This window comes from Panthera pardus, unplaced genomic scaffold (assembly GCF_024362965.1).
Source record: "Panthera pardus isolate Hobbes unplaced genomic scaffold, ASM2436296v1 HiC_scaffold_16, whole genome shotgun sequence".
Classification (NCBI taxonomy): domain Eukaryota; kingdom Metazoa; phylum Chordata; class Mammalia; order Carnivora; family Felidae; genus Panthera; species Panthera pardus.
This window is the reverse complement of record NW_026526721.1, coordinates 26020813-26033524: the sequence shown is the minus strand read 5'-3', so window position 1 is coordinate 26033524 and position 12712 is coordinate 26020813. Positions and strand designations below refer to the sequence as shown.

Here is a 12712-nt window from a genome sequence, read left to right as displayed (position 1 = left end):
AGAGGGAGAGACGGGTTAAGTGGAAGAGAAGAGGAGAAAGGGAAGTGATTGCTGAAGGGCAATGGGAAGCATTGGCACAGTAACTCTCTTTGTTAGCTCTGGAGGGGATCACCTTGGCCAGGCAAGCTGTGAATCCAAACCAGAGAGGGAGAGACGGGTTAAGTGGAAGAGAAGAGGAGAAAGGGAAGTGATTGCTGAAGGGCAATGGGGATGACTGTGATTTGAGAGGCTGTGTCAGAGCTGGAGGAGAATTTCTTGTAACTTTCTCTTCCATCTTTTCAGATGAGTCATGGCTGCTGCTGGGAGAAACTATCAGAATTTTGAAAGTGGGGGCGGGGGGTGATGCCTGGCTGACTCAGTCAGAAGAGCATGTGGCTCTTGGTCCTTGGGCTCATGAGTTCGAGCCCCATGATGGGTGTAGAGATTAAATAAATAAACTTCAAAAAAAAAAGTGAGAGTTGGATGGAAGCTTATCTGTTAGCTTTTCCTGAAAAATCTGTTTGTATAGTCTGGAAGAAAGATAAAACAAAGAGGCCTCTAGGGACCAGATTGAGTGTTAATCCAGTGGAGCTCAGTTCACTTGAAGGCTTGACTATATAATACCTTGATTTTCTTGTGGGAATCTGGAGGTGATGCCATCATGGTGTTCACAGAATAACGAGAGTTTATCTCTTGAGCCCTATGTGCTGTGTGGACATGGACAGGGATGACTGTTAGTTGCCTAGGTGTGAGGGGTGATGTGTTACTATAGCTTGCCCCGTTGTCAGAGCCTGCCCAGCTCTTTCAGATATGCCAAAATTCCTGTGGATGTAGCTCAGTAACAAAGAGAAGTGATGGAGGGTTAGTATGGTGGTCAGATATCACTACCACCTTCTGATAGGACCTCTGATAGGGCATATTAATTGAGACCCTTTGGTATAAACAGACTGGGTTGTCTTCAAGAGTAGAGTAACAGTCATTCCCTGTATGTGTATAGTGCACCAGCACGTGGGGTAGCTCACTGGCCTTGAGGGGCCTGAGGGATTTGCAATCCATTGGTAAAGAGTGCGGCATTTGTTTTCCATTTTTTACTTTGAAATGATTTTAGTTTTATAGAAAAGTTTCTCCAATAGAAAATGGATTAAATTTAAAAAAACCTGTAATTAAAAAGATATATATATATACACATACATACATACATACATACATATATGTATGTATGTGTATGTATCTTGGGACCATTTTTGAGACTATGCAAATATCTTGTTTCTCCTCAGATTTTTGCCCATTGATTTCTATGTGTGACTTCACCGGGACTCGGTATTTTTGTTGTTGTTACATAAATTAATCCATTTGTTATATAGGCTAGCGGTGTTTCAAATGGTGAAACTGATGTACTGGTCTTTTATCTTTCTTTTCTATAGTGTTTATTTTTGAGAGAGCAAGTGAGCAGGGGAGGTGCAGAGAGGGAGGGAAAGAGAATCCCAAGCAGGCTTCATGCTGTCAGTGCAGAGCCTGACATGGGGCTTCAACTTATGAACCATGAGATTATGACCTAAGCCACAATCAAGACTCAACTGACTGAGCCACTCAGGCACCCCTGGTCTCCTAGTCTTTGAAGTCTTTTAGTCTTGTGATGGCAAACTTTACTGTGATGGCAGAAGTGGTGTTGTAGGTCCAGTAATCACTGGCTACCATTTCCATGTGGGAGCCACAGTACCTGGTCCTCACAGCTCTTCCTTTCATCTTGATTTTGCCACAGTGTGCTTAGTGTGTTGGCTTATTTCTCATATTTACCAATAGTTCCGACCTTCTTGTGTTTAGCCATGTTACTGCAAACTAGATCTAAGCCCAGGAAGCCTGGTATTTTGAACCAAGCAAAAATAGCTTTCCTGTATGAATGATGTGATGATAAATTATACCCTGTCCCATATAGGAATTTTGAGTGTTCTTCCTATAGACTGATGTAGGCCACTAGCATGGAGGGGTGATGATGCAGGACATATGGAGTACAGCACTAGTAGACCTTGAGACACTGCCCAAGTGCAAGGTGATAGACATGTACCTTTACTTGAGAAGGACTGTTGGCTATGCTAATAATCGTGGAGGCAAATGTTCTGGGGACAGTGGCCAGGTGTCCTGGAACTCCAGGCCAAAGAAACATTAGAAGACAAGACTTTTCTGTGTTCCTTTGTGGTTTCTTTATCTTTCTTTCAGGATAGCCAAGTGCCATGGATTAAGAGTTTTCTTCCCTGTGGTATGATGGTTGGGGTTAGCATGTAAAAGATCTGGCACTTTCTCTTCCCAACGGAAAGCAGGCAGACCACTCCAGAGTGACACCCAGAAGCCAGTGTTGGTGAAGTCTTATTCTGATATAGAGTATGGATCTCAAGCTCTGTGGCAGCCACTTTAAGTAACTGCCCGTTATTGGATATGTTGGTTTATGGGAAAGAGATATTTTCAGGAGAAAAGATGAAGATTAGGGTTAGAATACTTGGTACCAATAGATACTTGATGTAGAAAGGATTGCTTTAATATCTCACTTACTGCTAATTTATGTAATAAAAGGTTTATTTGGTAGTTTGAAGAAGTGGAGAATAAAGCTCATTTCAGTGAAGATTCACAGGATGAAATGATTTGCATTAGACTGAATTAAAAGTCTAATTGATGTAGTCCCCAGAGTGACTGATCAATCTGAAAAAGAAACAAATTTTCTTAGGAAAATCATCAGTGCATTTAAATAAATGCATGTGTCGATCCTCATTAAAAAGTACAGTCAGTAAGAGATGGCGTGGAGAAATAAAATCAAATTTAAGGATTATCAAGAAATATGTGAAGTGAGATCATGATTGACAACCTTAAAGATGCCCCCCAACAATTCTGTTGGCCAACTTTGGAAAACCATTTGCCCATTTTTTATTGAGTTAAACATGCATTTACCATGTATGACCCAGAAATTACCAAGAAAAAGAAAACATGTATCGATATTTATGTACTATTCAAGCAGCATTTGTAATAGCACAAAACTGTAAAATCCATTTACATTTTGATAGTAGTGAAAGAATAAATGCCCATTCAGGACTGAAAGAATAAAAATGAGCTCAGCCTAAAAAAGAAAAAAGCAGTCGTGCTACTTATCAGGCTGGGAAGACGGATGCTGATAAAAGCCAGCTGCAGAATTCATAGGGAACACCGTTTCCAAGGTTGTGGGGCAGGAGTAAACTGGAGACCACTGTGGCCTCCCCCGTGATGCCCCCACTTTGCACTACTCCTCTTTTCCTGGGGCACGCCATTGCTAAATGGCCCTCATCTCCAGTTTAATCCCTGCTTCTCCTAATCCTCCCTCAGAAACATCATCTGATTTAGAACAGGTACGCTTCTCTGACCGTCCTCAGAATCTTTCATAATCCCTCCTCTCTTGCCCAGTGACATGCTATGGCTCCTTATAGTGCCTTCCTTATGGGTCACTCACCCTGATGGTGGCAGACTACACACCTCTCCTGTTCCGTTTAGCTGATTGAGTTTTAGCACTGGCCCTAAAACTGAAAACAGTGTTCATTAGAAGGTGAATGGGTAAGCAAATTTATGTTATAGTCCATCCAAAGATAAAGCTCAGCATTGAAAAAGAATGAACTACTGATATATGCAACTGCATGGGTCAGTCTCAGAAGCCTTTCGGTGAATAAAAGGAACAAGACAAAAGGTAAATGTGTATTATTCCATTTATATGACTCTATAAGAAGTGGAATGAATCTATAGTATGATAGAAATCTGACCAGTGGCTGCTTGGGGTGTGGCATGAGATCTCAACATGAGGGAACTTGCTTGGAAAAGGATTGGACCCATTCTTAATGGTGGTGCTTATACATTCATTAAACCTGATCATCCCACAAGATTCAATTGTGTTGATTTTATTTTATGTACATTGTGCCATAATAAAAGTTCAACAGAAGAGTATGAAATCCAAGGTGTTAATCCAGTGTTTGGAGTGAGTTGAAAGTAATGGGTTTAGCAGCTGCTCTAAACGGTTACCTAGAGAGACTTGGAATATAACCTCAGGTTTACCTTTTTATAACACTGCACTCTGGATAGTTTGGGGTTAATGTAAATGCAGTGTTAATTGGTCCTGGCTTTGATAAACATATGTATCCCTATTAGCAGCATTGTTTATTATAAATCCCTCGATTGGTGAGGTAGCAGCACTGAGAGAGATATGACGTGGTGGATTCTGCCAGAGGGCTAACTACCTGTCACACAGTTCAGAAGAATAGGGAGGGAGTGGAGGGAGGCAGAAGCTTCCTTGAGTCTGAAGTGGGTACTGTTCGCACCGTCCTTTCTTTTTTCAGATGTGCCCTTTGGAAAGCGGGGGGCGAGGGGGGGGGCACAGAGCTACCACCCGGGATGCCTGAGCTCATTCTTGCCTACTTTGTTTTGGATAAAGCTGAGTAAACTGGTGTTGATAACCTATTACAGTCTTTCAGTCCCATCAACTCTGGACTCAGGACCACACGATTATGAGTCTGTGGTTATGCGACACGCCGTGTGTTTAATCCTTGTAAACATAAATTCTGTTCTCTTACATGAAGTTACATTTCTTTTCTCAGTTAAGCCTTCAGGTACAAGATGTTATGTTGATGGATCAGAAGAAATTGGAAGTGACTTTAAACTAAAATGTGAACCAAAAGAAGGTTCACTTCCATTACAATACCAATGGCAAAAATTGTCCAACTCACAGAAACTGCCCGCCTCATTGTTAGCAGGTACTGGTGATTTTGCAGTTGTACTATGTGCCTTTGATTTGTACTTAACTCTGGTTAGGGGTGTGTGTGTATGTATACATATTTTCAAATTCCCAAATACCTTCCCTTTTCTGGATTCCATGAGAATTATTCAGTGTTTTATAATGACAACTTAGTGTCATATAATGTTAATGAAAATATTTTTATAGTGATTTCACTGCTTAGGATATTATAGTATTTTGTTTCATACACACACACACACACACACACACACACACACACATTAATGTTTATTTATTTTGAGAGAGAGAGAGAAAGAGAGAACGAGCCAGGGAAAGGGCAGAGAGGGAGACAGTGGGAGAGAGGGAGAGAATCCCAAGCAGGATCCACACTGTCAGTGCAGAGCCCTACACGGGGCTCCATCCCATGAACTGTGAGATCATGACCTGAACCAAAATCAAGAGTTGGATGCTTAACCAACTTGAACTCAGCACCCTGAGATCAAGAGTTGCATGCTCTGCCAGCTGAGTCCAGCAGATGCCCCAATATTTTTTATAATTGTTGTGGCTCTGCCTCAGCTGAGACCTTACCTGGCTAAGGCAGTTGTGGTTACTGTCACTGGTGATACAAATGAACTGGAGGGACAATTACAGTTGGTCCTTGAACAACACAGGTTTGAACTGTGCGGGTCCATCTGTATGTGGATTTTTTATAGTAGAATACTGTAAATGTATTTTCCTTATGATTTTCTTAGTAACATATTTTTTTTAGCTTATTTATTGTAAGAATATGGTATATAATATACATAACCTAGAAAACATGTGTTTATCGACTGTTTGTTACTGTAAGGCTTCCAGAGTCAAGAGTAGGCTAATTATAGTTACATTTTGGAGGAGTCAAAAGTTATACCCTGTTCTTCAACTGTGCAGTGGATCAGAATGCTTAACCCCTACCCCCTTGTCCAAGAGTCAACTGTGTTTGCATTCTGGAGACCTGCAGATTCTCCCTGGCAATTTATTCTGTTTCCAGGTTCAGCTTGTCTCACTTTTTTTTTAATTTTTATTTAAAAAAAATTTTTTTTAACGTTTATTTATTTTTGAGACAGAGCATGAACTGGGGAGGGTCAGAGAGAGAGGGAGACACAGAATCTGAAGCAGGCTCCAGGCTCTGAGTGGTCAGCACAGAGCCCGACGTGGGGCTCGAACTCAAGGACTGAGAGATCACGACCTGAGCCGAAGTCGGACGCTTAACCAACTGAGCCACCCAGGCGCCCTTCAGCTTGTCTCACTTTTACCTGGGTTGTCAAGCTTCATAAGGGCTTGCCTTTACTAAAAATTTAGCAATACAGTATTGTAAAAGTGGGTTTTGCCACACACACACACACACACACCCTTTTTTTCCTCCTAGAAATGACTTCACCTGTTATATCTGTAAAAAATGCCACCACTGAATACTCTGGGACATACAGCTGTACGGTCACAAACAGAGTAGGCTCTGATCAGTGCCTGCTGCGCCTGGATGTTGTTCCTCGTAAGTACCTTCTTTCTGTCTGTTGTGATGATGTTTGTTTCCATGGGCTTTATACAGCTTCCTTTGGTTCAGTCAGCAAGTGTGTATTAACGGCAAAGGGATGCCAACTTTTAGCAAAGCACCCTGTGGCTCAGTGATTAGCTATTCTAAGTCATGGAAAGGAAAAAAAATACAATATTAATAAGATCTTCATTACTGTAATGACACTAAGAAGCTAAGAGTTGTCAAATCGACTCTCGGACCATGTTTTGCAATTATAAACACAAGCTATTTAGAATATTCTTATATGCCTGCCAAGATAGCTGTGAATATTAAAATCTTTTAGTTTTATAATTTTTATGCTTGAAATAGATTATACATTTCAGAAAAAAGTTCTTTCAGTGGATTTTCCCACTGGACCAAAAACTAATTAATTTGTCTCTTAAAGTTAATATATGCTATGAACTCTGTCAGTGTGTATCCCTACCTTCAACATGACTAGATATAGGTTTTTGTTACTATTAATTATTTTCTTATTAACATCTTGTTCCAGCTTCAAACAGAGCTGGGACAATTGCAGGAGCTGTTGTAGGGATTTTGCTTGCTCTCGTGCTCATTGGCTTTATCGTCTTTTGCTGTCGTAAAAAGCGCAGAGAAGAAAAATATGAAAAGGAAGTTCATCATGATATCAGGTAATTAAGTGACGTAAGACTTCAGTGATATAAACTAAATTGATTCGGTTTCCAAAGCATGAGTTCTCTTAACCATCTGAAGCATTTACCACTTTAAGAACTGGGTGAAAGCTCTAGCTCTTCCCCTCAATGCATTTGAAGGCTTTTACTTTCAATTTCGAGGGTGCAGAATCCACCACCCTCCATTGTGCCCTGCCTTCTGCCCCAATATTGAATCCTATCATAAGGGCCTCTGCAAAATACTTATCTCTAGACTGCCTACCTTCTCCCAGTAAGTGCAGGCATGAAATTTAAAAAAAAAAAAAAAAAAAAAAATGAGGGGCACCTGGGTGGCTCAGTCGGTTAAGCATCCGACTTCGGCTCAGGTCATGATCTCGCGGTCCGTGAGTTTGAGTCCCACGTTGGGCTCTGTACTGACAGCTCAGAGCCTGGAACCTGTGTCAGATTCTGTGTCTCCCTCTCTCTCTGCTTGCCCTCTATCTCTCTCTGTCTCTCAAAAATAAATTAAAAAAAAAAAAAAAAAAGCAGATAGTAAGGTTTGAAAAGAGAGACCTGATAGTATCAAGTGACATAGGTAGTTTATAGTACTGTTGATAATGTGATATTATTTTATTTTTTAACATTCTAGGCCAGTAGTTCTTAACTAGAAGTGCATATTGTGTTATAAAAAAATGATAACATGACCTAAATAACATCCAGTGAATAAATTGACATTTTGATAGGTCTAGCATGGGGTCTGGGCACTTGAATTCTTCTTTTTCTTTTTTTCTTTTTCTTCCTTTCCCCCCTCCCTCCCTGACTTCCTTCCTTTCTGTCTTTCTTTCTGTCTTTGCATCCACACCCAGCTTGATCCCACAACCATGAGATCATGACCTGAGCTGAAATCAAGAGTCTGATGCTTAACCAACTGAGCCACCTGGGTGCCCTTGGGTACTTGTATTTTTAAACTGCACCAGAGGTACTCATATATATTCTTTGTCAGTGTTTGGTGTGAAAATTCTTATGCCTAAATGCTCAGCTTTTGCAAATTTAAATCTGCTAAATTTTCAGCTAAGGTCTCAGATAAGTAACTTTCATAATAAAAAGGTTTTTTTTTCTTTCTTCTTTCCTTTTTTTTTCGGTGGAAATACATCTGTGAGTGTTAGTGCTTTATCAACTACAATGTGTTGCCTGACTCTAACTAGACTATCTTAATCAGTGATAGTAGAGTATGAAGATATTTGAGGTGTGTTCCTTATAAGACAACATTATAGAAGCATACATTTTTGTAAAAATTACATTTTTGTGTGGAGATATACACTCTGTAAATGATAGATTTTGGACAAATACACAGTTCATGACATTGTACCTTACTGTGCTTGCTTTATTTGTGTCACACACAGTTTTATATACCTGATACTTAGAGGATCTTTTCTCACTCCTGTCCATTTTTCACAGCTTATATAACTGTAGGTTTTTAGAAACTTGTTCTTTGACCTTGTGTTGGGATCTTTGCTTTCTAGGGAAGACGTGCCTCCTCCAAAGAGCCGCACATCCACTGCCAGGAGCTACATCGGCAGCAATCACTCATCCCTGGGATCCATGTCTCCTTCCAACATGGAAGGATATTCCAAGACTCAGTATAACCAAGTACCAAGTGAAGACTTTGAACGCACTCCTCAGAGTCCGACTCTCCCACCTGCCAAGGTAGCGGCCCCTAATCTAAGTAGGATGGGAGCGGTGCCTGTGATGATTCCAGCACAGAGCAAGGATGGGTCTATAGTATAGAGCCTCTGTGCTTTCATCCAGGCTTTCCATCTCTCTTTCCTTCTCTTCAGATAGGGAAGCCAGTTCCGTTTTAAATTCTGCTACCAGCCTCAAAATAGATCAAAAAGAAGTTAACTGGAAACTGAGAGTTATACTTTAAAAAGTTTTATTTGGGGAAAAAAAAATAATAAAAGTTATGTTTGGTTATTGAAATAGTAAAGGCATTGAAGTCACTAAAGACATTCACCATCTGAAAAAAATTTCCTTTAGGAGATTGATTTGATAATATTTCTAAATATTAATACTTAAAATATAGCACTTTGAATATGAAATCATAGGTGAAGAAATTGGTGAACTTACATGCACTCTGAGTTGATACTTGAATCATCTGAAAGTGGTACTTTTTTCTACCATTATTTTTAGATTGCTTTTCTCAATTTGTGATCAGATAGTTCCCTCCAAGTTGATAAAGAAACATTCATGGCAAAAATATTTATGATACATTTATGTTTGTTCTTTTTATAGCTTCTTAGAAAAGTCATTTAAATATGAGTTTGAAATCCTTCTAATAACATAGAAAACAGTACAGTATTCTAGAAATTGCTACTTTTACTTCAGAATCATTCATAAACCTTGTCTATGAAATGATTTCTTCACTAGTTGATAGATTGCTATAGGCAACAGGGACGCAGTAAGCTCTTTTATATGCTAAAATAATGGAGCATCTCTCTGATTTGTTTAGAAAATTTTCTGTCAGCTACATACAGCAATGACACTAGTTAGGGGTGCAATAGTGAGTATGGGTTTTGTTGAGGAGTAATCCGAAGGCCTTGAGGCCTATGATGGTCTTCAGAACAATGACCAGCCAGAAACAGGATGGAATATTTTGCAGTTCCAACTAAATACTAGCCCTGGACAAGATATTTTTCTAACAAAAATTATGGCTCATGTATTAATAGTTTGAAATTCCCTAATTATGGGTTCCAAATTTAAAAGCATTTTTTACCTGGTTGGTTCAGTGTGGTTGTTTTTGGCGGGGGCGTGGGGGGTGAGCTTTGTGGTTGGTATTGCATATTATGTGTTCTAGAAACATGTAATCCTAAATTTACCCACTTGAATTTAGTCCCCGGAGATATTTTCTTTCTAGACTCAGAAGATGAAATAATTTTAAGCTAGTAAGTGTCCTCCATCAATTCTGTATTTCAGACTTGGGAGGGTGCATAGCTGCTCTTGTATGGCCAACATGTCTGTGTAGTTGCAGCAAATGAAGGTGAGCTTTGAAAAGAATGAGCCTTAGTTTTGTGAAAGTGATTTATTCTTAAGAAAATAAAAAGCAAGAAATGAAAGGAAAAGGAGTAAAAGGTATACTCTTAACTGCCAAATGTGTTAAATACTGTGGTAGTAGAAGAAAGTGAATTTCTTGTATTTCCCTTAAGATTGTGAGGGAGTGTGGATATAGTCAAATGAGCCAACAGTTTTCTTTTATAGTAAATAAGGTTTGCAATAAATATTTCACTAGCTCTAAAACCTTTTCCCTAGATTTTGGTAGGGAGTTGGTTTCTGTAGATCTCTTTGGGTGCTGTGGTGGTAAATGCTACATTATAAATTAATGTTGGTATGAATTTGAGATTAGGCAGAATACGGTGTATACTTTATAATTAATGGTGAACTTAAGCTGAATGTCTGTGTAATGGATTAGTGTATAGTTTTATATATTTGGAAGCATTTTTTTTAGGTAGGTTTTTAACCCTACATAATATTGCTTTTATACTTGTGTTAACATTTTCATCTGTGCCTTTGGGTGATTTAATTTTTATTATGAATTTCTGGTGCCTATGAGCTAGCTATCACCTGAAAGGTGCTTAGAGGTGAAGGTACTGTTCCTAAAAAACACATCACTGTGACACGTTTCTCTTTTCATACTTTGACTCTTGCCTCCTCTTCTCTATTCTTTTTGGGTGCAGCTTAACTGTGTTATTCATAAAGATTTTAAAACTTCAACACCCCCAACACTCTTTGTGTTTATGATTTTATAACTAGCTATTTTTGAATGCCAGATGTCTGGCCTGTTTTATATGATAAAACTTACAAGATAGTATAAGAATAAATAACATCACAAAGTTCAATTAATAAAAAGAAAAAAATCTGGTCCTTCCTGTTACCAGTTTTCATACAGTGTCAGTCTAAGTAGGAATTACCATAATAGGTGGACATGTAAGACTTTCTAGTGTAGGATTTGGCTATAAGTAAAGTCCATAAATGGAGCTTGTAAAAACATCAGTTGCGTGACCTGAAAATGAAAAGACTTGCCGGGTGTGATTAAATTTCAAGGACAGAATTCAGTTTGAGACTTAGTTCTCCAGCTGCTCTCATTGTAAATTTCAGTCTAATCCAAAAGTCGGATGCACTGATAACTTCCCAGATAATTCTCAGTGATAATTCAGTTGAACTAGAGATCGGGTATTTGTTCTTTACTATTGGTAATCACCAAGCAGTTCAGCCAAAAACTGTAATTCATGCGTTTCCATCAGAAAGCTGGTGTCCGTCAAGATGGGCACTGCATCTGTGAAGACAAACAGGTTGATTCTACTGTACCCTTGAAAGACTGGACACCATCTTTTTCAGTTTCATTTGAATCATTTGAAAAGAAACAAAAGTGTAGAGTATGAGTTCTGTGCTTTAAATATGTAGTTTACAGGTTTTCTTTTTCTTTTTGTCAATCTTAGCAGTATTCCCGTTAGAGAACCCCCACAATTTCTTACTGAAGACACTGACCAGTTATTCCAGGCGAATAACTTCCTTTAAATTTGGGCTATCTACCATGGAGTTGTTACAATGGAAACAGAGCCTGAGTATGTCTGGGGGGGTTAAATGAAGAAATGCAGTTAGATTATGGATATGAAGAAATAGTTGACTTTTGTTAAAAATAATTTTTAAGATTGAGTTCTGGAAGTTTGGAGCAAGTGAAGGGGCAAGTAAACGTGATTAAATATAAAAAGAACTTGCTGCATGAAGTTGGATATCAAATTCTATAATGTATGACTTCTTAAAATAACTGTTTTGTCTTTTTGTGTGCGTGTGGCATGTAAATTTGAAGTTCTATGAATGTTTAAAGTTTTTTTTTTTTTTTTCTAATCTCTTCAGTTTCCACAGTGTTTAGGGCTGTCAGATGCCTTATTCCAGTGTGAACAGAAAAAAAAAATTTATGTGGTTAATGCTTTGATGTAAGGAGTAGTTGTAGAAAATGTTGGCACAATTTTAACTTTTTAGTGGCTTGTGACATTATATATATATATATGTACATATATCTTTATAATAGCCATGTGTTTAGTAGTATAAATGTTCTGGGCAAGTTTTAATATTTCAAATGCCTTTAGACTTGGAATAGAGGCAACACATTCTGCAGTTGGATTTTTTATTCATTTGCCTGTTTTGACATTAAAAAAGGTCTATAACTGAGCACAAATTCTACAGTGTTACAGAAGCAGGGAAAAATAATAAATTTGTGAATTGTGGTTCTGTTTATCTTATAGATATCAGCAAATATTTTGCTTCATCTAATCTCATATTAAAGTTATTAAAATTATTATTTAAAATTATTTAAAATCAAGTTTAAAAAATACCTTATTTTGTAATTTTAAAAGTGTGATGATGTCCGTTGGATTTGGCTTTGGTCACGAACACCAAAAGCTCCAATCAGAGAACTCTGTTTTCTGCTAATTTATTCAATGGGAAGTGTTAAGAGAACCACAATTTATTCACTTACTCTCATTCCTAACTGTGAACTTTTGTGATAAATACACCTGTACTACTGATAAAAAATATTTTGACACTTCACATATGCAAGTAGAGAATTGATAAGTGTCAGTTTCAAAAGTGATTTTGTATTTAAAGTTTCTGGCTTAAGTATCCAATGGTGCAGATTTTGAAATTTGTAAGAACAAAATTTGTTTTTAAAAAAACAAAAACTTGCTCTAGTTTTGTGACCTTGTGTACTTTTGAAATAAAATGAAGAAAGCAGTTTTCTGCCTCGTGTGGCTTCATTGT

The 12712-nt window shown here is 38.2% G+C and overlaps 1 protein-coding gene across 3 annotated transcripts in view; it reads left to right on the top strand.

Annotated features, from left to right (window-relative positions):
- CXADR (CXADR Ig-like cell adhesion molecule) overlaps positions 1-12712 on the top strand; it is a 56502-nt gene that overhangs the window by 30091 nt on the left and 13699 nt on the right. For 2 of the 3 annotated variants that reach the window (XM_019467764.2, XM_019467761.2), the window contains exons 4-7: positions 4584-4739; positions 6126-6248; positions 6781-6919; positions 8422-12685. In XM_019467764.2, the coding sequence (XP_019323309.1) occupies positions 4584-4739; positions 6126-6248; positions 6781-6919; positions 8422-8686 (683 nt within the window). In that variant the 3' untranslated portion in view covers positions 8687-12685. Of the gene's footprint in view, positions 1-4583; positions 4740-6125; positions 6249-6780; positions 6920-8421; positions 12686-12712 lie in introns of those variants that run through there. The other variant, XM_019467763.2, reaches the window with a different exon arrangement.